The sequence below is a fragment of the Podarcis raffonei genome, chromosome 6, assembly GCF_027172205.1.
Source record: "Podarcis raffonei isolate rPodRaf1 chromosome 6, rPodRaf1.pri, whole genome shotgun sequence".
Lineage (NCBI taxonomy): Eukaryota > Metazoa > Chordata > Lepidosauria > Squamata > Lacertidae > Podarcis > Podarcis raffonei.
This window is the reverse complement of record NC_070607.1, coordinates 655,061-680,825: the sequence shown is the minus strand read 5'-3', so window position 1 is coordinate 680,825 and position 25,765 is coordinate 655,061. Positions and strand designations below refer to the sequence as shown.

General features: G+C 45.6%; 1 protein-coding gene across 6 annotated transcripts in view; it reads left to right on the top strand.

The window, feature by feature from the left end:
- The window catches only part of ALDH9A1 (aldehyde dehydrogenase 9 family member A1), a 41,693-nt gene extending 25,270 nt beyond the window's left edge, over positions 1–16,423 (top strand). For 5 of the 6 annotated variants that reach the window (XM_053391027.1, XM_053391026.1, XM_053391029.1 and 2 more), the window contains 9 exons: positions 1,804–1,933; positions 10,318–10,452; positions 11,091–11,287; positions 11,976–12,116; positions 12,996–13,184; positions 14,037–14,124; positions 14,760–14,901; positions 15,243–15,355; positions 15,900–16,423. In XM_053391027.1, the coding sequence (XP_053247002.1) occupies positions 1,804–1,933; positions 10,318–10,452; positions 11,091–11,287; positions 11,976–12,116; positions 12,996–13,184; positions 14,037–14,124; positions 14,760–14,901; positions 15,243–15,355; positions 15,900–15,994 (1,230 nt within the window). In that variant the 3' untranslated portion in view covers positions 15,995–16,423. The remainder of the gene's footprint in view (positions 1–1,803; positions 1,934–10,317; positions 10,453–11,090; positions 11,288–11,975; positions 12,117–12,995; positions 13,185–14,036; positions 14,125–14,759; positions 14,902–15,242; positions 15,356–15,899) is intronic. The other variant, XM_053391030.1, reaches the window with a different exon arrangement.
- Positions 16,424–25,765: the final 9,342 nt, after the last annotated feature.

The following is a 25,765-nucleotide window of genomic DNA, read 5'->3' as shown; positions in this document are numbered from 1 at the left end:
AATACTTGAAGAATGAGAGGAGATTTTGTGCAAGGTGTCAATAGAAGAAGAGGTTGCTAGAGAGGGAAGTGCATTTGCCCCTGGAAGCCAGATTTGTGGACTCTGGTTTGCAGTGCTGTGTCAATCACTAACCTATTAACAGCTCTAGGTAAGTAAAAGTCACCTTTGCTCAGATTGAAAGCCTTGGGGTGTCCTTGCCTTCCCAACCTTATCATACTGCTCAGAGCTGCTTTATATGACATGTGCTTGGAGGCCCTTGGATCATAGCTGCCGTTATGCCTCTGCCATATAGCCATTGCTTAATTCACCAAAAAGAGTTAAGGTGGTTTTTATTCTTGTTGGCTGACTGCATTATTCTGAATTATTTGTACTTTACTGGTATTTTGCTATGTTTTGATGTTTGTTTTTATTTTGCATGTTGCTTAAAGGCTCATTGCAGGAGGTTGCTGGTAGTAAATAAGAGCAGTTCAAGAGAAAAGCCCTCTTGGTCCTGCCACGTCCTGCCGACACACAGGTTACAGCTACTTGGAGTTGCATGTTTCCTCTATGGTGCTGCTCACCTTGTGGAATGTCCCCCCCCCCCACACACACCCTGAGCATCCAGCAGGGGCCAAAAGTACTGCTATTTTACCGGCTACTAAAAATGTATCTGTTCATAGAGGCCTTCCTGTTGTACCATATTTTTCGCCCTATAGGACGCACCGGCTCATAGGACGCACCTAGTTTTTTTTTGGGGGGGGGGGAATAAAGAAAAAAAATATTATTTCCCCCCAGCCCGAGCTTCCCCCGACCCCAGCCCCCAGAACAGGCTGCTATCCGCAAGCCTTCCCCCACCAGCCCCGACAAACTCTGGGAGTTTTCCCCACCTCCCGCAGAAGCCACGCGCTCTTTAAAGGGGCTGCGCAGCTTCTATTGGCTCTTCTAGCTTGGGGATGGCTGCACACAAAGGAAGGCTGTTCCCAAGCCAGAGCAGCGAGACAAAGGGCTCCGTTTCGCTCTTTTAGCTTGGGGACGGCTGCGCGCAAAGCCTCTGCAAGGCAGTGGGGTGCCTTCCCCCCGCTGTCCTGCAGAGGCTAACAAGGCTGTTCCCAAGCCAGAATTCCCCCACCTCCCGCAAAACCGGCAGAAGCTGTGTGCTCTTTAAAAGGGCTGCACGGCTTCTCCTGGCTTTTCTGGGAGGTGGAGGGATTCACTTGCAAAAGCCTGCAGAAGCCGCGCAACCCCTTTAAAGAGTGTGCGGCTTCTCCTGGCTTTTCTGGGAGGTGGGGGAATTTCTCCACCTCCCTGAAAAGCCCGCAGGCTTTTTTAGTAGCTGCCATCCGCAAGCCCTGGGAGCCCGAGGGAAGTCCCGCCGGGCTCCCAAGGCTTGCGGATAGCTTCCTGAAGCCTGCATTTGCCCCTTAGGACGCACACACATTTCCCCTTCATTTTTGGAGGGGAAAAAGTGCGTCCTATAGGGCGAAAAATACGGTACCTTTTTTTTGTTCCTTAGACACAGCAGATATAAATGTTTATAAATGTAGTGTTTTAGTGAATTGTCTTCAGTTATTATAGTACACATTGCCTAGACATGTTCTGCTTCAAAAGTGGTATATACATTATTTTAATAAATGAATGGCTAGAAATAGCTGATTATAGAGCACAAAGAAATATGCACAAATGTATATCACTTCGCAGTTCTAGCTTTTTTGGCACAGACTTTCTTTTGGTGGAATATAAAGGAAGCTTGGGCAGCCACTTAATTCCAGTTCCACTTGCTGCTAGCATAGTTTGATTCATACTGTGTCTCTGTTCGGATTCTAGGAGCGAAGGGAAGAAATAGCTACCTTGGAAACAATCAATAATGGCAAATCCATAACTGAAGCCCGAATAGATATTGATACATCTTGGCAGTGTCTGCAGTATTATGCTGGCTTAGCTGGCTCCCTAGCAGGTGAGAGTCTGCAACTCCATTTGTTAGTTCTGTTCCATTAGCTCTGTATTTTTTCATTCTTCCCATGTCGTCTAATACACTCCTTGGAACAGTACAGAAGTCAAATGTGGGTAACAGCTTCAAGTCATGGGAGGAGCCTGAATGTTCAGACAGGAAACATTTGTTGTTTAGATAATATGGTTTGCTGCTTTTTCCAGAATTCTTGTATTCCGCTTTATGCAGTGATGTCTGGAGTCCAGCTCTTCTACTGGGCATGAAAAATGGTTCCGTGTGTGCAGTGTTGTGTACTTGCTGAAACTAATATGACATCAGGTGGCTCAGCTACAAAGGAGAGAATCAGGATTACCAGTTCCTCCTTTGCATCAGAAAGTTGGCCCTTTTTAAATGTGGTGCAACAAAAAAGGTGCCAAGTTTAAAGAGCAGTGACTTCTTGATGCAAAGGAAAAATTGGGAGTGCACTTAAAGCATTCTCAATTCTTCTTCCTTGTATCCACAGCTTGAGCTTTCTTGCACCTGTCATCACATATGATGGGCAAATTTTGCCCCAAACAACCTGCTGAGCCAACCTCTGAGACCTAGCAGGCCAAATAAGCAGGCTGGAGGTTCCCCATCACTAGTCTAATATTTAAAATGCATTACTTCTTCTTTTTAAAGCTGCAGAAAGAAACTTCACAGGCAGCCACAACCAACCAGGGCCCCTACAGAATGTTTCCATGCTGAATTTGTTAGGTTCCAGTGGGCACGTGGGGAGTTTCACTCTGTGGAATGGGGAGATGACTTGCGTGGTGGTTGTATCAGCATATCCCAATATTTAGCTGCTGATAGATCACAGTGTTAAAAACCAGGTATCACCCAGCCCGCCCAGGTAGCCAATTCAGAGCCGAAAGCGTATCACAGAAAGCACCATGAGGGAAGAAATGCAAAAACTATTAGGTTACAAAGCAAAACAGAACCCTTTCACCTCAAAAATACAGTTAAGGAAAACTACCAGTATAAAGACACCTTTGGAAATTTGAGTATAGTGCTGGAAGATCATGCAGTGGCTAAAAATCAATATCTGCAGTCACTGGTGACCTTGAACCACACAGGTGGAAACTGGAGCAATTAAATGAAATCTTTTTCCCTCAGGAAGAAGGTTACACTCAGAATCCAAAGCAAAAAGCCATTCAAATGGACTCAAGGAATGGGGACTTATTTGCAATCCTTTTTATAGTATAAAATATACCATATGTTTTATACTCTTTTTATTCATCGAATCATAGAATCATAGAGTTGGAAGAGACCACAAGGGCCATCGAGTCCAACCCCCTGCCAAGCAGGAAACACCATCAGAGCACTCCTGACATATGGTTGTCAAGCCTCTGCTTAAAGACCTCCAAAGAAGGAGACTCCACCACACTCCTTGGCAGCAAATTCCACTGTCGAACAGCTCTTACTGTCAGGAAGTTCTTCCTAATGTTTAGGTGGAATCTTCTTTCTTGTAGTTTGGATCCATTGCTCCGTGTCCGCTTCTCTGGAGCAGCAGAAAACAACCTTTCTCCCTCCTCTATGTGACATCCTTTTATATATTTGAACATGGCTATCATATCACCCCTTAACCTCCTCTTCTCCAGGCTAAACATGCCCAGCTCCCTTAGCCGTTCCTCATAAGGCATCGTTTCCAGGCCTTTGACCATTTTGGTTGCCCTCCGCTGGACACGTTCCAGTTTGTCAGTGTCCTTCTTGAACTGTGGTGCCCAGAACTGGACACAGTACTCCAGGTGAGGTCTGACCAGAGCAGAATGTTGTTGTTTAGTCGTTTAGTCGTGTCCGACTCTTCGTGACCCCATGGACCAGAGCACGCCAGGCACTTCTGTCCTCCACTGCCTCCCGCAGTTTGATCAAACTCATGCTGGTAGCTTCAAGAACACCATCCAACCATCTCATCTTCTGTTGTCCCCTTCTCCTTGTGCCCTTCATCTTTCCCAACATCAGGGTCTTTTCCAGGGAGTCTTCTCTTCTCATGAGGTGGCCAAAGTATTGGAGCCTCAGCTTCACGATCTGTCCTTCCAGTGAGCACTCAGGGCTGATTTCCTTAAGAATGGATACGTTTGATCTTCTTGCAGTCCATGGGACTCTCAAGAGTCTCCTCCAGCACCATAATTCAAAAGCATCAATTCTTCGGTGATCAGCCTTCTTTATGGTCCAGCTCTCACTTCCATACATCACTACTGGGAAAACCATAGCTTTTACTATACGGACCTTTGTTGGCAAGGTGATGTCTCTGCTTTTTAAGATGTTGTCTAGGTTTGCCATCGCCTTTCTCCCAAGCAGCAGGCGTCTTTTAATTTCGTGACTGCTGTCACCATCTGCAGTGATCATGGAGCCCAAGAAAGTAAAATCTCTTACTGCCTGCATTTCTTCCCCTTCTATTTGCCAGGAGGTGATGGGACCAGTGGCCATGATCTTCGTTTTTTTGATGTTGAGCTTCAGACCATATTTTGCGCTCTCCTCTTTCACCCTCAATAAAGGTTCTTTAATTCCTCCTCACTTTCTGCCATCAAGGTTGTGTCATCTGCATATCTGAGGTTATTGATATTTCTTCCGGCTATCTTAATTCCGGCTTCGGATTCATCCAGCCTAGCCTTTGGCATGATGAATTCTGCATATAAGTTAAATAAGCAGGGACACAATATACAGCCTTGTCGTACTCCTTTCCCAATTTTGAACCAATCAGTTGTTCCATATCCAGTTCTAACTGTAGCTTCTTGTCCCACATAGAGATTTCTTAGGAGACAGATGAGGTGATCAGGCACTCCCATTTCTTTAAGAACTTGCAATAGTTTGCTGTGGTTGACACAGTCAAAGGCTTTTGCATAGTCAATAAAGCAGAAGTAGATGTCTTTCTGGAACTCTCTAGCTTTCTCCATAATCCAGCGCATGTTTGCAATTTGGTCTCTGGTTCCTCTGCCTCTTCGAAATCCGGCTTGCAGTTCTGGGAGTTCTCGGTCCACATACTGCTTGAGCCTTCCTTGTAGAATTTTAAGCATAACCTTGCTAGCGTGTGAAATGAGTGCAATTGTGCGGTAGTTGGAGCATTCTTTGGCACTGCCCTTCTTTGGGATTGGGATGTAGACTGATCTTCTCCAATCCTCCGGCCACTGCTGAGTTTTCCAGACTTGCTGGCATATTGAGTGTAGCACCTTAACAGCATCATCTTTTACAATTTTAAATAGTTCAGCTGGAATACCATCACTTCCACTGGTCTTGTTATTTGCAGTGCTTTCTAAAGCCCGTTTGACTTCACTCTCCAGGATGTCTGGCTCAAGGTCAGCAACCACACTACCTGGGGTGTACGAGCCATCCATATCTTTCTGGTATAATTCCTCTGTGTATTCTTGCCACCTCTTCTTGATGTCTTCTGCTTCTGTTAGGTCCTTACCACTTTTGTCCTTTATTATGGTGATCTTTGTACAAAATGTTCCTTTCATATTTCCGATTTTCTTGAACAGATCTCTGGTTCTTCCTATTCTGTTGTTTTCCTCTATTTCTTTGCATTGCTCGTTTAAGAAGGCCTTCTTGTCTCTCCTTGCTATTCTTTGGAAATCTGCATTCAATTTCCTGTATCTTTCACTATCTCCCTCGCATTTTGCTTGCCTTCTCTCCCCCGCTATTTGTAAGCCCTCGTTGGACAGCCACTTTGCTTTCTCGCATTTCTTTTTCATTGGGATGGTTTTAGTTGCTGCCTCCTGTATAATGTTGCGAGCCTCCACCCATAGTTCTTCAGGCAAATCTAAATCCTGAAACCTGTTCCTCACTTCCGCTGTGTGTTCATAAGGGATTTGGTTTAGATTGTATCTTACCGGCCCAGAGGTTTTTCCTACTTTCTTCAGTTTGAGCTTGAATTTTGCTATAAGAAGCTGATGATCTGAGCCACAGTCAGCTCCAGGTCTTGTTTTTGCTGACTGTATAGAGCTTCTCCATCTTTGGCTGCAGAGAATATAATCAATCTGATTTCGATGTTGCCCATCTGGTGATGTCCATGTGTAGAGTCGCCTCTTGTGTTGTTGGAAAAGCGTGTACAGTGGCACTATTACTTCCCTTGATCTAGATGCTATACTCCTATTGATGCAGCCCAGAATTGCATTGGCTTTTTTTAGCTGCCGCGTCACACTGTTGGCTCATGTCTAGTTTGTGGTCAACCAAGACTCCTAGATCCTTTTCACATGTAGTGCTCTCAAGCCAGGTGTCACCCATCTTGTATTTGTGCCTCTCATTTTTTTTGCCCAAGTGCAATACTTTACATTTCTCCCTGTTAAAATTCATCTTGTTTGTTTTGGCCCAGTTCTCTAATCTGTCAAGGTCATTTTGAAGTGTGATCCTGTCCTCTGGGGTGTTAGCCACCCCTCCCAGTTTGGTGTCATCTGCAAATTTGATCAGGATGCCCTAGAGTCCATCATCCAAGTCGTTGATAAAGATGTTGAATAAGACCGGGCCCAAGACAGAACCCTGTGGCACCCCACTAGTCACTCTTCTCCAGGATTAAGAGGAACCATTGATGAGCACCCTTTGGGTTCGGTCAGTCAGCCAGTTACAAATCCACTGAGTGGTAGCATAGTCAAGACCGCATTTTACCAGCTTCTTTGCAAGAATATCATGGGGCACCTTGTCAAATGCCTTGCTGAAATCAAGGTAGGCTACATCCACTGCGTTCCCTTCATCTACCAGGCTTGTAATTCTGTCAAAAAATGAGATCAGGTTAGTCTGACATGACTTATTTTTCAGAAATCCATGCTGACTATTGGTGATCACAGCATTCCTTTCTAGGTGCTCACAGACTGTTTGCTTAATGATCTGCTCCAGAATCTTCCCTGGTATTGATGTCAGACTGACTGGGCGGTAATTATTTGGGTCCTCTCTTTTCCCCTTTTTGAAAATAGGGACAACATTTGCCCTCCTCCAGTCTGCCGGGACTTCGCCTGTTCTCCAGGAATTCTCAAAGATGACTGCCAGTGGTTCTGAGATCACATGTGCCAGTTCTTTTAATACTCTTGGATGCAGTTCATCTGGCCCTGGAGACTTGAATACATCTAGACTAGCCAAGTATTCTTGTACTATCTCCTTAGTTATTCTGGGCTGTGTTTCCTCTGCTGAATCATTTGCTCAAATTCTTCGGGTCAGGCATTGTTTTCTTTATTGGAGAAAACTGAGGCAAAGAAGGCATTGAGGAGTTCAGCCCTTTCTGTGTCCCCTGTTTGCATTTCACCATCTTCTCCTCTGAGTGACCCCACTGTTTCTTTGTTCTTCCTTTTGCTACGAACATACCCATAAAAGCCTTTTTTGTTGCTTTTAACCTCTCTAGCAAGCTTGAGTTCATTCTGTGCTTTAGCTTTTCTGACTTTGTGTCTACACGTGCTGGCTATTTGTTTGAATTCCTCTTTGGTGGTTTCCCCCCTTTTCTATTTTTTTGTACACATCCTTTTTTAATCTTAACTCAGTTAAAAGTTCTTTAGATAGCCACCCTGGCTTCTTTAGGCACCTTCCATGTTTCCGTCTCATTGGTATTGCCTGAAGTTGTGCTTTTACTATCTCCCTCTTAACAAACTCCCAGCCATCATGAACTCCCTTTCCTTTTAGTATTACTGTCCATGGGATCTCACCCAGCACTTCCCTAAGTTTTATGAAGTCGGCTTTCTTAAAGTCAAGAAATTGAGTCCTAGTATGCTTGGCTGCTCCTTTCCGCTCTATAGTAAACTTCAGAAGAGCATGATCACTCGCGCCTAATGATCCTTCCACTTCTACCCCACTAACCAGGTCATCAACATTGGTTAGGACCAGATCTAAAATGGCTGTTCCTCTTATTGCTTCTCCCACTTTCTGGACAATGAAGTTGTCTGCAAGGCCAGTGAGGAATCTGTTTGACCTTATGCTCTTGGCTGAGTTAGACATCCAACAAATATCCGGGTAATTGAAGTCCCCCATTACTACTATCTCCCTTCCTTTTGCATGCTTGGCCATCTGTTCCAGGAAGGCATCATCTATGTCCTCCGTTTGGCTTGGGGATCTATAGTAAACTCCCACAATGAGGTCACTGTTATTCTTCTCTCCCTTAATTTTGACCCAAATGCTCTCACTTTGGCTTTGAGGTTCTAAATCTTGGATCTCTTCACAGGTATACACATCCCTGACATATAACGCCACTCCTCCTCCTTTCTTGTCTGGTCTGTTTCTCTGAAATAGATTGTATCCCTCCATTATTACATTCCAGTCGTGGGACTTATCCCACCAGGTTTCAGTGATTCCTATTATGTCATATTTAGTTTGCTGTACCAAGAGCTCAAGCTCATCTTGTTTATTTCCCATGCTTTGCACATTAGTGTACAGACATTGAAGTCCATTAATCATTCCCCCGTGCCTCTTATTTAAGGATTTTTTCCTCCCACCACTAGGTCTGCGTGCTGTTTGCTCCATTCGGTCTATGACATTTGGATGATCATCTTCATCAACTGATAGACTCCCACCTTCAGGAGCACTGTCTCCCTCCCCCACATTAGTCAGTTTAAAGCCCTCCTGATGAGGTTTCTGAGATTTTTGGCAAAAACATTCCTCCCAACCGTTGTGAGGTGCAGCCCATCGCTTGTCAGAAGTCCATCTTCGAGAAACTGCAGTCCGTGATCTAAGAATCCAAACCGTTCCTGTTTACACCATTTGCGAAGCCAGCTGTTCACTTCCACTATTTTCCCCTCTCTCCCTTGGCCACGTCGTTCAACTGGGAGGACAGATGAGATGACAATTTGTGCATTTAATTGCTTCAATTTCCTGCCCAGAGCCTCGTAGTCTCTTTTAATCTTCTGGAGGCTATTGCTTGCAGTGTCATTGGTTCCCACATGAACCAAGAGGAAGGGGTATTTGTCAGTGGGTTTTATGATTCCTTGCAGTCGTTCAGTTACATCTTGGATCTTAGCCCCGGGGAGACAGCACACTTCCCGAGACATCTTGTCAGGCCCACAGATCACTGCTTCTGTTCCCCTCAGTAGGGAATCCCCTATCACCACTACACGCCTCCTCTTAGGTCTGGTCGGGGTTCTTCCGTGAGCTGTCCGTTCCAAGGTCGCCTGCACATTCCCTGAGGACTGCCTTTGCTGCTCGTCTTCATATACCTGATCGACTGTAATGAGGGAGAGATCCTCAAATGGAGTCTGCTCTTCGTCTTCCATGCTAGGGGAAAGGACCTCAAAGCGATTGCGTATTTCTAAACAATCAGAGCGAACCCTGGGCCTCCTACTTCTTTGAGTCACGTTTCTCCATATATCTGGCTCCTGTGTTGGTGAACTAGCCTCCTTCTCAGGGGAGTCCCCTGTCTCCTCCTTGGTGGAGACGGTGTGCTCTGTTGCTTCCAAGAAGAGCTCCAGCTCTCTAATTCTTTGGAGCGTAGCTACACGTTCCTCCAGTTGCTGGACTTTGTCTTTTAAGAGGGCAATCAACATGCAATTGCTGCAGGTAAAGCTACCTGCAACCTTTGGCAAGATGGCAAACATTGCGCAGGAACCGCAGGCGACTGCAGCTGTTCCCTCACCCTCCATCTTGAGAACGTGTCGTTGGGGGTGACTACAGCGGTCCTTCATCATAAAAAGCGTGAAGACAGGACAAATAAATCCCCCCCAAAAAACCTAGGTCTCCCCCAACAAACGTTTGAGACTAGCTCCCCTAAATCTAAAAGATGGATCAAACTGCAAGCTCTGATAAGCTCCTCCCACAGCTAATCACCTACCTCAACAGAAGCCCTGCCCCCTCTGACCTTTGCACAGAGAGAGCAGCTAATCAGCCACAAGAAACTCACACAAGAAAACCCTTTTTCTTCAGCTGCTGCCCTGCAAGCTCTGAATAGAAGATACTGTCAGGTATTATGTCATTCGAAAATATTTAAAGCACACATCTTTTTACAGCCGCTGGACTTCTCAGCTGATTTCACAAAATAGAATTTATAACTATGGCAACCCCCGCTTTGGCTCTCGGTCTGGGAAAAAGGCGGGATATAAATAAGTATAATACTAAAGGTGAGGATAAAGCTGCTCTTGAACTCGGATCTTGCTTGGAGCAGCTGCGGAGGAGGGATTCTGTCCTGGGGGCGCCGCTGGCCTGATCCTGCAGGGCTTCCCCCTCCTGCTTCAGAGCCGGAGACCAGCCGGGCTCCCTCTCTGCCCGGAGCAGTCAAGAGGCTCCTACCCCGTGGCTCTGCAAGGGTTAACAGCAGCGACAGAGCTTCTATTCCTAGAGCGGAAGGGAACCCTGGGAGAGAGGAGGCTTTAAAATGTTTTGGTTTGGTTTGTTGTGGTTTTTACTTTGCAAGCCACTCTGACCAGCTGTGCTGCTCCTGCTCATCTTGCTTTGTCCTTCCTGTCCAGGCCAGCACATCCAGCTTCCCGGCGGATCCTTTGCTTATACGAGAAGAGAACCTCTTGGAGTCTGTGTTGGAATAGGAGCCTGGAACTACCCTTTCCAGATTGCCTGCTGGAAGTCTGCCCCGGCTTTGGCCTGTGGTAAAAGAGATGCTCTATATGAGGAGTGAGGATGTGGGTGTCATTCCAACAGCTAGTACCAGGGGGTGGCTTTGTAGGGCGCCCATGCATGGAATAGGGAACTATACTCTGCAATATTATAAAGTCAAGTATATAAATGGTAGATGAAGAAGAGAGGTAAAGGGGACCCCTGACCATTAGGTCCAGTTGTGACCGACTCTGGGGTTGCAGCGCTCATCTCGCTTTATTGGCCGAGGGAGCCAGCGTACAGCTTCCGGGTCATGTGGCCAGCATGACTAAGCCGCTTCTGGCGAACCAGAGCAGCGCACGGAAACACCGTTTACCTTCCCGCCGGAGTATTTATCTACTTGCACTTTGATGTGCTTTCGAACTGCTAGGTTGGCAGAAGCAGGGACTGAGCAACAGGAGTTCACCCCGTCGCAGGGATTCGAACTGCCGACCTTCTGATCGGCAAGTCCTAGGCTGTGTGGTTTAACCCACAGCACTGTTACGAAAAAGGAGCAATGCAGAAGCGAGCTCCAGGTGGCTGGAATGGTAAACAGGATGTGGATGTTATGGGACTATGCCGTGGGAACCAGGCACAGTCTATTCAGTGCACTGAGCTGTTCTTTCCCCCTTGGCCCATGTGAATTGCCTAGGTAACGCCATGGTCTTCAAGCCTTCTCCCTTCACCCCTGTCTCCGCCGTGATGCTGGCAGAGATCTACCATGAGGCTGGAGTTCCTAAGGGGCTTTTCAATGTGGTGCAAGGTGGAGTTGCCACAGGCCAGTTCCTGTGCCAGCACCCGAATGTGGCCAAGGTCTCTTTCACCGGGAGCGTTCCTACAGGAATCAAGGTACAGGACACCAATGCCGGCTGGCAATATTGAACTGCAAAGTTTAGGCCTTTAGCTTCCCAGGTGGTAAGTCTACAGGAGCTCAAGCATGCGATGCAAAGGCCAGTTTGGAGTACCTGGCATGACTCTGGAGTGGGGAAGGCCAGCTGGAGAGGCCCCAGAGAGCAGGATAGGAGAAGTTTCTGTTTATGCCTTTGCCATTCGCTTCAGTCAAATCCCTTTGGGCTTTTGAATTGCTAGAGGACAGTGTGTTTTGAGCAAGCCGCAGATGTAAAGCATGTCAACACTATACTTACAGTCGGAGCTTTCCATGTTGTATCCTTTGGGGAAAGCGCTAGCCTTTCACTGCCTGCCTTTCAATCCATGTTGCTGGAGAATTGTCTGGCAAGGACACATGAAAAGCAAGATGAAATTTCAGCCCTGAGTGGTTAAATCTATCATGTGTTACAAAATGCTTTTATGCATGGGAGACAGTTGTGTTAGCGTAACATCACTGTAGGCTCAGAATTGCTTGACATTTAATCCTGACTTATCACCAGAAAGTATCTTCCGTAAGCAAAAGATATAGATGCTTATTCAGCAGACTCCCAAATGAGGATGTCCCTTTTCACTTGTCTAGAGATTTTGCAGAGTTGTGATAGACTTGCTTGTGTTGCTCATACACCTTGTTCCATCTTTGCTTCAATAGATCATGGAGATGGCAGCCAAAGGGATCAAGCCAGTTACTCTGGAGTTGGGGGGCAAATCCCCCCTTATTATCTTCTCTGACTGTGTCCTGGAGAATGCTGTAAAAGGAGCTCTCATGGCCAACTTCCTCACACAAGGCGAGGTGTGGACCTCCTGAGGAGCTTGTTTATGTCTTGTCAGGGAAGTCCAAAGTTCAGTGGTAACATTCTTCTACAGCTGAAAAAGAAATCTGTCATTTCTAAATTACTGCAGCATGGAAGGCCTTGGTTTTTAAGATAAATGAGAATCTGATCTTGACATGAAAACAGATGCCTGTAAAGTCCCAACTATTTAGGGCAAGAGGCCAAGGCCTATCCCTTTCTCACTGGTGGGCCTGCTAGGTTCACGTTTGCCCCTTTGATGCAACTTCTTGTATTTAGTCCACTCTTGAACTTGAAGCCATAAGGCTCCATCAAGAGTACTCATGTTGTAGCTGTAAGTCAGACTTTCTTCAAGATACCACTAACAAGAATATAACGTTTGATTATATTTTTTTAGTGACATGGAGTTCCATTTGGATTTTGGGCCATAGACACCCAAATGTCTCAGGCCATTTCTGCTTTGCTTTATGCCGTAGTTCACTCTTGTCTGCTCTTTATATTTTCCCCACATGGTGGCACTGAGGGTTCTAAGAAAATCTTTCTGCTCTACTTCCCAACAAACTTTTTTCTTATCTCATTCAAGGGAGGGCAGCTCCAGTTTTTCTGGTGGGCTAGATTCTCAATATTCAGAGGACACTTCAGTGCTATTCTTATATTCTAACATTTGTTTGCTATGCAAAAAGTGGCACTACAGCTCACACTCTTGTAATGTGTGGAAGAGTCTGATTTTCTCCATTCCCAGGAGATTTAAAATCAGTGCCAAAGATCCAGTGAGCAGGTGGCTCATTGTGGCTACCAGAGCCAGCAAGCAAGGTGTGGTTGGTTGGTTGGTTGGTTGGTTGGTTGGTTGGTACTTTCTTAGATCTCTCTCTGTGCCTCAGGTTTGTTGTAATGGCACTCGGGTATTTGTGCAAAGCGAGATACTGAATTCCTTCACCAAGGAAGTCATGAAACAGACACAGAATATCAAAATTGGCGACCCTCTGCTGGAAGACACACGGATGGGAGCACTTATCAACCACTCCCACCTGGAGAAGGTGTTGAGCTTTGTTAAACAAGCAAAGGATCAGGTGAGAGTCATGAAGTATATTAGATAGCTTCTCTTCACCCCGAGAACATCATACAGACACCATATTCTGTGCTCACAACAAAGGCTGTGCCTGGCAAGGCATACATGGAATTTGTGTTCCCCTCTTTTGCTAGGTTCTGAGGGACTACATCTGAACAGTTCATGATAACTTACAGGAAAGTTGACTTCGTGGGATGTGCTGTCAGTGTTGTGCCTCCCCATAAGTAGCAACAGCAGATTCAGCCATTCATGTCAAGCAAATAAATAGGGCTCTTTTGCAGGGGTGGCCATGCTGTCAGTTCTCTGCTTATGGATTTAGCAGGTCGCTTCAGATCTGTTGGAGTACATTCTCCCTGCAAGATTAAAGGTTATGAAATCCAGAGTCAACATAAGCCCAAGGAATTCGAGACCATTTGACTATTCACATTTAAGGACTTTGTCCCTCAATTGTACTTTGCCTTCTGACAAGGGTTATGACTTTTGTTTGCATGGTGCTCAGATTATCTCTTTTCAAGACTGAATAATGCTGTCAGTTGCAAAAGAACCCTATGGAGACTAGGATGGACTGGTCAAAGGACTATAGATAGAGGGCACTGTCCAGCAAAGTGGTTCTGTTACTGCAGCAACTTCTGTCCCCTCTCCTCTCCCTAAATCTGTTCTGGGAGTTGCCCAACCCTCTGGAGCATATCTGGGGAGGCTGTGTAAGGAGGGGGGCGAGAGGGAAAGAGATGGAGAGGGGAAATTCCATTGCACAAACGGAAACCCATGGCTAACGCAACAACTTCACTGGATGCTTCCCATAGTTTCCTTTTAAGGAGTCTAATGGTTTGCTCTGGACATTTTGCATTTGCAGGGCGCAGTGGTGCTGTGTGGAGGAGAAGCCTATGTGCCAGATGACCCTAAGTTGAGTGGTGGCTTTTACATGTCTCCCTGTGTGCTAGGTATGAACCCCATTATTGGTTGATTCTCCAACATGGTCAGTACCATGTTGGTGCTGAAGGGGATGGAAGATGAGCACAGTGCACAGATTTGTGTGGCATTTTTAGCTGAAGAAATTGGCTTCCTTATAATCTTTCCTGAGGTTGAGAAAGGATGGTGGCCCCTTTCATTGTTCTGCAGGCGTCTAATGCTATGATCTGAACTACATGATCAGATGATTCGTTTGGGATGGTACTCAAGGTCCACATGTTTGAATGTTCTGTACTATAAATAACCTCCTGTGCAGAGAAGAAATTTCTCCTTACATAGTAGTTTTATTTATGCAGGAAGCTTTCATATTTTGAGTATTGAGGGTGCAGTGAATAATTCAGTTGTCAGGCACTGAGCTCCTGTCCACACTTTACTTGGAAGCAAGTCCTGTTGTACAAAGTGGAATTTATTTTCAAATAAATTTGCATAAATTTATAGCCTGATAGTTTGTCCAGATCTAAAGCAACAAGCAGGTAGTTCTGAAATCCCAATTTGTTTCATAACTGCAGAATAACTGGGTGGGAGAATCTGTTTCTTCCTCACTTGTGCATTCAGAACAGTTGCATACCTATTTAATATTATTTGATCACTTCTGTGTTGCTCTCAGGAAACTGTAATGACAACATGACATGTGTACAAGAGGAGATTTTTGGACCTGTCATGTCCATCCTGCCCTTTGACACCGAAGAGGAAGTCCTAGAAAGAGCCAACAACACTCGTTTTGGCCTGGCAGGAGGTGTCTTTACCAGGTACCATCAAGGAAGGCCATAGGTTTCAGGAAGGGAGATGGAAAATGAAACAGGTCAGACTAGACGGTAAATGGGGCTGCCTGCTCTGTAATGTGGCATCTGTGGAAGATGCAAGTTGGGAAGCAGCACATCAGCCCAGAGCATGATGGCAAATGCTTGCTGCCTCTGCTCAATTGGAATTGTGTGCTATCCTCATCAGCTGGCATTCCTCCAAAGTGACAGCTGTGCCTAGTGGCATTTGGCCTACTCTAGCCTGTCCCATAGGAAGGCCAGGGAACACTGCAGGGTTTCTGGGCCTTGGGAGACACACTGGTGCTTCACCCCATCCTTCTGCTTCCTAGGGACATCCAGCGGGCTCATCGAGTCGTGGCTGGTCTCCAGGCGGGGATGTGCTTCATCAACAACTACAACGTCAGCCCTGTGGAGCTGCCCTTCGGAGGATACAAGATGTCAGGTGAGCTGCTCAGCTGGTGGCAACAGTGCTGGGCTTTGGTTCTCAGCATATTACGTACCAGTTGGCAAAAGGGAATGGAAATATTAGCCAAGCTTGGGTTGTGGACCAAGAGAGCTGCAGCCTTCCAGAGGGATGTGGTGCTTGCCAAGAATCCTGATGTCATTTAGTTCCTCTGGCTTAAGGTCGTTCTGGGTGTTGGCCATACAGCCTGCCTGAAACAGTTGGAGATACATACATCTGTTGTTTGCAGTGCTCACCCTGTGAGAAAGGACATGCACATGCTAACTCCAGCTTTTAGGTTCACCTGTACATACACTTAAGTAAGGAAGTCCCTTCCCTTGGGTCCTTTGCATTCTCACAGGTAAGTTGCCAGCAAGCTTACTTCTGAAACCTTCACAAGGAAAAACATATTTTTAAGAGCAAATAGTGGCATCAGATGCTATGTTCTCCATTCCATGGTGCAATTCCTGCCATGCAGTTTTCCAGAGTTCTTCTCACAGGGAGCCATAGAGTTGCAGTCTTAACATGGACCTCTCTCTTGCAGGGTTTGGCCGAGAGAATGGCGAAGCAGCAATAGAATATTACTCTCAGCTGAAGACTGTCTGCGTGGAGATGGGCAACGTGGAAACATTGTTCTAATGGCCTGGTCTTGTCCATTTATTCCAGCTAACACTCAACTGAAGTGCTGTGTGCCATGGGGGGGGGCTGGAGTGTGTGTCGCTCTTGCTGCCCCTCTCTTTCTTTGAATTCCCTTATTCTACTCTGCTTCCTTGAAATAATTCACGGTGAAGATAGGAGAAAATGTTCCTATCCACCAGTTCTCACATTCTGCCTCTTGCCTAATTTTCTGACTTTAGGAGCAGTGCATGCCAAAAACCACCTGCTCCCATTTAGAGGGGCTGTGACAACGTATCTGCTTGCGAGCTCTCTATTTTAGCTGTCAGGTAACTAGACATCTACTACCGCAATGAAGGTAGATCATATATATCTGCTACCTTTTCTAATCTGGCACTTTTGTACACAGTTTTCTGAGCAAATAAAAGAGCTGCTATTTCAGTATTAATTGCATACAGCAAGAGGTAATAGCTCTCTTTGCCGTCAAGGGACACCTGTGCTGTGGAGGTGGAGGGGTGGGGATATATACATGGACAGAGTTTAGCCGTCCCCGTGCACCCATCACAGACATGCGATCCATAGGGTCCGTAATAGCTATTTGATTTAAATGCAAAATTCAATGGGGGGGGGCTGGCAGGGGTGACAAGCTGCATTGTTCACCCACATGTGACAGTTTCACATGGTGAATGCAATCTGTCTCTGGTGGAACTGCCTTAAACCCAGAGGCCATCAGCTGTGCCCAGGTGGGAAGGAGCCATGGCTGCTTTAAAGAGGGATGGAGCTCTCTGGCAAACCATGCCACTTATGTAGGAAGCAGTGTCACTGCAGCATTTTGTAAAAAGCGGGTTATCAGCTAGCTTCAGAATCAATTCCTCAAAGTTGGGAGCCTCTACCTCCACCTGGAACAAAATCTGTCACATGTTCCTTCCTCACAGATTCTGGGAAAGCAGCAGCAGCAGCAGCAGCGGTTCCCTCTCTGGCTTCCCCACTGAGCCATGGATGCTTAAGCTGAGATTCCTGCCTTGCAGGGGGTTGGACTAGACGACCCCTGGGGTCCCTTCCAACTCTACAATTCTATGATTCTAAGTGGATCGCAGGTGACCTTTCCCTTAGTCTGTAAGAGGGGAAAGGGGCATTTTGAGGAGTATTTGCCAGACTTCCTTCCCTACAGCCTGAGCAAGACGTGCTCTGCTTCTTAGGGCCAGTATTGCCCTTGGAACAGTAAGTCTGGGGTCTTTGTGCTTGTCCTGTAAAACAGAATCTAGACTTGTAGTGTTGGGGGACCCCAAGGACCATCTGGTCCAGCCACTTGCAATGCAGAAATAGCACAAGGCATGTGGCCAACACACCCTAAAGACAGACATGGCCAAACTTGGCCCTCCAGATGTTTTGGGACTACAATTCCTATCATCCCTGACCACTGGTCCTGTTAGCTAGGGATGATGGGAGTTGTAGTCCCAGACATTAGGAGGGCCAAGTTTGGCCATACCTGCCCTAAAGATGCAAGCGGAAAGCCAGGTGTGGCAAGCCAAACGTGGTATGTTGTGAATCTGTTTCCTGGGAATGATGAATAAATAACACCAGAGGGAGAATGCCTCTGAAAGACCTTTGCCTCCTCTCCAGGGGCCACATGGCAAAGCAGACAACTCTAAAGAGAAAGGTTTTGATCCTGAATTCTAGCTAGCACCTCCAAGCAGGTGAAGAAGGGAAACGGGGGGGGGGGGCTCTGTTAGAGGGCTACGCCCATATCCCTCCTGCCTGTTCTGAGGAGAAAAATGTCTCACCTCTTCACAGAAACAGTCCTGGAGCTTTCTTAGTTTCCTCCACAGACATCTTGCCCCTTAAGGGAGAAGGGAGGTGGCACAGATAAGTTGAAAGTTTGGGAGACTCACTTTGTAACTCCCGCACAGAGAGGGAACATGCCAGATGTTCAGAAAACCACAGTCCAGCATTCAAAAGGCAGAAATTAAACTAAAGGGAAGTAACCCACAGGAACTTCATCTTCCATCAGCTATTAACACCCTCCGTGCTTTTGCCTGTAAGAGCTAAAAAACCCAGAAGCAAACAACCCTTGGCTGAGGTTGAGCCACCTCCGCTTCCTCAAGACAGTTCAGCCTCCTCCCCAGCAGGCTTGGTAGTTGCTTCCCTACAGAGGACCACTGTAGAGAGGCTAAAGCAGAGCTTTCCAAACTGTTGGCTGCAGTGTGTCGTGTGAATGCTGCCTCCCGGGGCTAGAAAGGGATAACCTCCAGTTCATAAAACTGAATTACTGTGTTGTGAAATGATGCATGTCTAAAAAGCATGAAAAATTTGGAAAACTCTGAGCTAAAGTGTTAGCTGCACATTCTGTCCACTTAGCACATTCCTTAGCCAGCCCCAAGGCGACAGAAGAAAAGCCCCTGGAAGAGGGGCAGAAAGGAGACCCCGTAGAGCTGCCGCTTAAGGGAGATCTGTGAGATCCTTTTATGTCTTTTGGGTGGTGCCAACTCTTTCCCTTATGGGGCGTTCTATGAAGAGGAGCTCTCCGTCTATGATAGAGGTCCTTTACCTCTTTGTAAATGTACTGTGAGGGCAGAGTGTAAAATAGGAAGCCTGCCAAACCAGTTGCCTTATCAAGGCACAATGGCTTTAGCTGATCAGCAGAAGCCCAAAGAATGAGCTCAATGTGGCTCTCTAATTGGGTGGCTTAGGCATTTCCCACACTTTTCTCACACTCGACCACATGACCCCAGGTAGAAGAACAATAGCCAGAGTTGTGCATGAGAGCTGAGCTGATGCTGGAAGCTGGAGGAGACAGCACGTCTTGCTTGGTGTTGGATCCAAAGCTGAGTTTGGGCTCTCCTGGAAACCAAATGAGGAAGCAAGAACCTTTCGGTCTCATGGACATATGTGTAAATAAAACCATATATCCTAAAGACACCACCATCTTGGGATGACCTTCATTCCAGGACACCAAGGAAATGCAGGCACCCCAGGAACTTCTTGCCGCACAAAGATTGGGGTGGCGTGCAATAATATGTTTCCATCCAAGCTGGTGAACCCTGTATATTTCTAAATAAGTAGATTTTGCTAGTTTGCATCTTCCCTACAAATCCTCTTTTCCTTTTGTGGTCATTTCTTCTTTTAGATTGTCATGCTCAGATTGTTGTTGTTTTCTAAGCTGCCCTGTGAGCTTTTCTGGCTGAAAAGCAGGGTATAAATATTTTGAATGAATATCCATATGTGGGGAGGGGAAAGGTGGAAACATGATGGCTGGGGGAGGGAAGGCCCCTCTCTCATGGGAGCATCATCCCTGAAGAAGAGGAACACAAGTCATCCTACTTGCAGACTGGAGGACACTCTTTCCCCCTGTTCCCTGTCTTCAGGGAGCACAGTCAGCTTTCACTTGTAAGCAGAGGAGGCGGGACTGCCGACATCTCCCTCGCGACCGAGTTGTAGACGACTGTAGAAGTGAACATGGGAAAGGTCGTTCCTTTCCATGGGAGCCTACAGACATTTGTCTCTGCAACACTTGCCCCTGGTCTCTGGCTGTGCACCAAAAAACCTTGAAGCTGAGCTGGAGCTGTTCGAAGAGCAGGCATCAGCCAGCCCAGTAGAAGAGTCATCTGGAGTTTCTCTGACTTCATGGGCTTAACTTCTTGTGGAGGATACTGTGGGGAAAGAAAGAAAAAATACTAGGGAGAATCTCCATTGCTAATTTGGTCTGCTCAGCTGGCTTCTGATGTTCCCTCAGTTCTCACAGCAGCTTTCCCATCATCTAAAGTCTTATGGCATGTTTATGATGATGATTGGCATTTCTCAGGCCCCTTAATGTCAGAATAAAAATAACTGCCCTTAATGTGCCCTGTTTTCATAAATAGGAAATCCAAAATATTAATGGAATGTGCTTTGTCTGAGGTGAACTTCTGAAAACAGCCAGCTTCTGACTTTCCATAGCAGGCAGATATCAATGTTTAGACGCAATTCATTCTTGGTCCACGGAGAAGGCAGGGCGGGGAGCGTAAAGCTAAAAGCAAAATCAGTCACTGGCAAAAAGTGGTCATCAAAACCCTAAAGTGTGAAAGAAACTTCTTGGAGTGAGATCAGGATAAAAGCATCTCTGGTAGGTTGCTGTTCAACCTCCTTTCTGAAACTCCAAAGGATTTTCTTCCATTACGTTACTTGCAGCGCAGCAAGCAAAGAGGCTGGCCCTGCCGCCATATTCTCAGGAGAGCAAGTGGGCTGCGTTGCTGCTCAACCTTTGACCACAAATTCTTGAAATCAGCTGGTCACTGCCAACTTAGCAGTTCCTCCTCCCTTCACTAGCCATGGTACCTTTTCTCCTTGCGGTTGCAGGAAGGAGCCAAGATCACTTGAGTGATCTTGTGAGTGAAAACAGGTTTTTGCTTGGTTGAGCCCAATAGAGTGGGGACTTCCACATTAATATTTAAAGACTAATGTCTTTAAATGTGGAATTCCCACTCTTTGCCCTGGAGAAAGTGAGTGAAAATTGAGGTGACGGGGATGCATGAAAAGCTCTGTAGCTTGAAGTTGGAGAACAATGGGTAGCAGTGTTTAAAACCCTCATCTGGAGTACCCCTTGTGTTTGATCACAAAGGGAAGCTTTGTGGTCTTTCCAGGCAGCAGCTTGCATCATAGAGTACTAAGTTAAATCTGGATCCGGGAAGAGCCACGGTTCAGCCATTCTCTTGTTTCCTCAATTCTGAGAGATGTGGGTAGCAACTAGGATCATTTTCAAATTGACCTACATTCATGAAAATAAAATATGTGTTGTCTGGGATGTGCATTCATCCCCCCCCCCTTCTGAATTTGTTCCCACAATAACAACTTTTATATGTGATGCCAAAAGCATGCAAGTACAGCAGAGTCACCTATGAAACACACCATTGCTAGGTTTCTTCAAGGATGCCACCATATCTCAGCCTCTGTGTGCAAAAAGGTGAAAATACTGTAACTTCACAGGACTGTTGTTACTGGGATAGCATATGTCTGCTTAAACACTTGAAGGGTGCTCTAAAGAGGCTGAATGTTAATCTGCAGTGAAAGTGTTAAATGTCAATAGACTATAGGTTTGCTGTGAAGATGAGACAGATAGTGAAACTACAACTCCCACCTCAGTGGGAAAAGGAGAAAAGCAATGACTGGCAGAATCCGAGACCAGGGAGAAGAGTCGATGGAAGAAGATTGGAAGAAATTTAAAGATTACTTACAGAAATATTGTAAAATTAAGGAATGTTAGAAGGAGGATGGAATGAGGTTATGTGGCTTTAGCAGAAATATTATAAAGGATTAGGTAAAAATAGATTGTTAATGGAGGAAAAGAGGAAAGGTAAAGTTACACTATATTGAGATAAATTATAGGATAAAAATTGGGAAAGATGGAAAGGATTTGCTGAGATACAGTAGTTAACTGAACTAGAATACAAAAAGGGGAGGTGTGAGGAGGTCAAGGAAACAAGTAAATGAAAGATAAGTTATGGGAAGGTTCGTTGTGTTTTTTACTTGTTTTTACTTTTCTGTTCTGTTCTCTTTTTTTAAAAAAAATTTCTCTTTTTTTCTCTCCCCCCCCCCCTCTTATTCTTATTTTCTTCTTTTTTTACTGTGATGTGTATTGTCGGGTTTTTGTTTAACCTGGAATTATCTTTTTTTTTCTTTTTGTAACATCTAAAACTTAATAAACATTACTTTAAAAAAAAAGGAAAAGGAGAAAAGCAAAGAAAGATCTGCTCACACACTCAGGGTCAGAGTGCAAATTAAAAATCATTTGACAAAGATCTGGCACCCCCCACTTGCATATGTTGAACCCGCTGCCATGCTTGGGGATGGAGATCCTAATCTTTAAGGTGAGCAACTTATAAACACATTAAAATCGAAGAAAAGACCTGCAGGATCCGGCCCATGGCCCTTCTAGTCCAACATCCTGTACTCTCAGGGGCCAACCAGGTGCCCCAAAGGAAGCCCACCAGCAGGGCCCCTGGGCAACAGCAGCAACTCGCCCTGCTTGTGATTCCCAGCAATGCAATCAGAAGAATTTGCTGCCTCAAACATGGAAAGGCAGGACAGAGCCAGGAATCTGTCTAAAACCATCCCAGACTGATGGTCATCACTATGCAAAACAGGGCAGTTATTCTAGATCAGGGATGCTCAGCTCCCAGGACACTGCGATCTACCCACAGAGTTAAAAACTGGCAGTGATCTACCACCTTTTGAGGGGTTCAGGTCAAAGTTGTTGAGCTTTTTTTAGGAAGGAAAGCCCTGGTTTTTGGGGGGTCAGAGTTGTTTAGCTTTTCTTAGGAGGGGAAGCCCTGTTTGGGGCTCAGGTTAAAGTTCTTGGGCATAAGGAAGGCATAGGGACTGCCTCCATAGATTTCTATCTCATCTTTCAGTGCACAGTGTGTTTTATAACCTTATATTGTGGGAGAGAGAGTGGCTTGAACAAAGCCATCCAGTGGCTGAATAGGAATTTGGAGTGGCTCTCTCAATCTTTCTCAGTCCTAGCCAGCCCCGTGTCTTAAACAAAGCCGTAGCAGTTGGCTGCTATGGAGTCTGATTGTACATTCAGGCTCCCTGACCAAAAGTTTTCTCCAAGGTGTGTCCCCCCCCCACCTTTCTATCTATCTAGCCATCTCTTGTCAACAGTCTGTCAACAGAGATAATTATGTGGTGATTAATTATAGCCACACCATAAATATTGGATATCACATTATCTATGGAGAAACAGAGATTCTGACTGAACATCAGGCAGAACTTTCTAACAGAGTTGTTTGACATGGAGCGGTCTCCCATTGAGAGGTTGTGGGCTCGCCTTCATTGGAGGTTTCTAAGCAGATGTTGGATGGACATCTGTCAGGGATGCTTTAGCTGAGATTCCTGCATTGCAGGGGGTTGGACTGGATGGCCCTCACGGTCCCTTCCAATTCTATGATTCTGTCTCCTTCCTCTGCTATGCCAAAAATAGAGTATGGGTGGTTATTCCATTTGTGCAATGCTCTCCCCAGGGAGGTTCAGCTGGCACTTTTAGGTGCCAGGCAAAAGCATTCCTCTTCAAGCAGGTCTTTGGCTGATTGACATTTGATGAACTTTTAAATGTGTTGTGGGAGGGGGATTATTATTATTTCGTTGTTGTTCTTATGTATTTTGTGGTTTTATATTGATATCTACAGCTGAAGGGTTGTATGATAAGAAGAAGGAGAAGGAGAAGGAGAGGAGTGATATGGGCAAAAGCAGCATAAATTGGATATTGTATAAATAACCTCCCCCTTTTTCTTGGTCTCAGGCTGTTACAACTATGCATCTGTTGCAAAGACAGCCAACTTCCTGTTTGATTCATTCCACTCATTATCTGTCCATTTCCACCCACGCCCAGCGTAACAGATTGTTTTTTGCTTTGATGACTAAATGTTTATAGCAACCAGAATTTCCACAAACCTCTGAAATGGCACAGCAAGAGTTTCCTATTCATGTTCTCGGTGTCAGATTATTTGCTTGGGAAAAGCTTGCTATGACAAGAGACTGTTTGGGTTCTTTGGCAAGAAGCTGCAATTTTCTTCTGAGAACAGCATAGCAGATGTCCACCATATTTCCAGCCTCACTCACCAGGGGCCTCGGTCTTTTTAAAAACCACCCATGTTATCTAAGGCTTCTCAATCTATTGAAGAATACTCAGCCACCTGCTTTGTAACAGATTAATTTGTCATATCAATGTATTTGTATTTTACCCAATACTACCCAAACACCAATCTAGGTGTTGGAATGAAGTGGAAAAACCCCATTTAAAATAAGTGGGAGCTCACACTTACTGTCAGAAGGAAGTATCACCTTTATTATTTTATTTTTCATTTCCTATTGCAGCAGCAAACATGAACAAAAATACCCTTAAGAACAGATAAGTGCACTTTTAACTTTCTGCTTTGGGAGTTTGAAGTGACCAAGTTGCTAGTTAGATGGATTTACCATTTAAACAACCAATTATGCAGCAGTAACTTTAAAATTTCCTGCAGTGAACCACAATAAAGGCAGCATATTTCATCCACCCTTTTTTGAAAGCATATTATTCCTACCCTATCATGATCTGACATTTGTCACATTTATCTCTTTGCAGTCTGGCAAATGAATTTTAATGCCAACGCCTTTGTAATCCTCTTTGTTGCACATTCACCTAACGATTAGCAGGAGCTATAGTTGTAGCAGCAGTAGAACTGGCAAAAGGAAAGGGTGGCCCTTGACCCTTACTTCTAAAAATAAGTGAAAGGTTCCATTTAGGTTTTCCTTTCTTCCCTTCAGTAGGATTGCTTAAGTTCAAGTCTACATAAAGGCTCTGGCAGAGACAGTAATTTCCACAATCCAAGTAAATGGCTGCTGCAGTAGGAGATGGGGAGCCCAGATGCTCAAAGAACAAGAGTGGTGTCACCTTATTCTGTAAATATTAGAGCCTCATGTACAAAGAGAAGGGTTAGTTGTTTCTCAAGGGTCATTTTGTGACTCTCTGCAGCAGAAGTGTCCCCTCAAAAAGAAAGTGTGAACTAGTAAATTATAAGTAAAATACATATAAATGTACTTAAATGTAAATAACATAGTAAATTGTGTATTGTGTCATGGTTTAGGAATATTTGAGAAGCCACTTGAATGTGTGGTTTGTGTAAGACACTGTTGACTATCTTCACTGTAGGACGTTTGTTGTCAAACAATGAGCCTTGGCCATCTTTCCCGGAGTCCTCTTCCTCCTCCTCCTCCTGCTTGCTGCCTCCCAGATTCCCAGTCCTGTCACACTTTATGCCAAGGGTCCTCTCATGGGCTCAGGGCGAGGAAGAGCACAAGCACTGTTGAGTTGTGGGTGAACATATCAGACGACACAGCGATTCTTCAAACAGCTCTTGTTTATTCACAGGCCAGAACAGAACTGAACTGAAGGGTTCAGCCAGCCTGCTTATATAGAGCTCCACTAGAACGCAACAGTAACCATTTTCTGTAACTATCCAATCACTGAACGTCACTTTCAATCCCTTATTTGCATAACTATCTACAGTATCCCCCTGCTGGCCCAGGGTGAGAACTTCAGTACATAACAAGCACATCTGGGGGAAGCAGGAAGTTTGCCTTTGTTTGCTTGCTGCAGCATCCCTGACAACGGATTTGGGTGAGGAGGTTCCCAGGTGGCTGTCCTTGTCTGTTGTTGATGTGCAGGTATCTGGGGATTTATACTGTGATTCCTTCCCTGTGTGCCTTGCCCTTCCCCTTTCAGGGAGCATCTGAGGCTTCTGTATGACGACTGCTTGCTACTGCTTTTTATCTGCTTAAAATCCCACCCCCCAAAAAACCCAAAATCCACCCCTTAATTCTACACATAGGGTTTGAGAAATGCAAGAAAATAGCAAAGTAGCTTGATGGTGTGTGTGCCCGGAAGTGTAAGTTTGCCCCCTCCTGTGGGGCACCAACAACTTCCCTTCTTTTTTTGAGAGTCCCCCAGTTCTATGAGGAGAGATGTAAAAATAACTGTGAAAGTGAGGCGTGTCTTCTGTGTTTCCCTCTCCTTCTATCCCCAACATCCCTCTCCCCTCTTCTTCTCTACCTCTCCCCACAGGCAAAGGGGGACAGCAGAGCCAAAGCAGGGTCTGCTGATGCAGTCCCTCAGAATTCCACCAGGGGTCTGAAGCCTCTTGCTGATTGGCTGCCAAGACAGCAGCCAGAGGTGGGTGGAGCATCACTTTGGGCTATGATGGATGTCACCAACTAATCAGTTTCAGCGCCTGAATGGAATTTTCCATGGGTGCAATTGTGGGATGTGTTACATCAGTA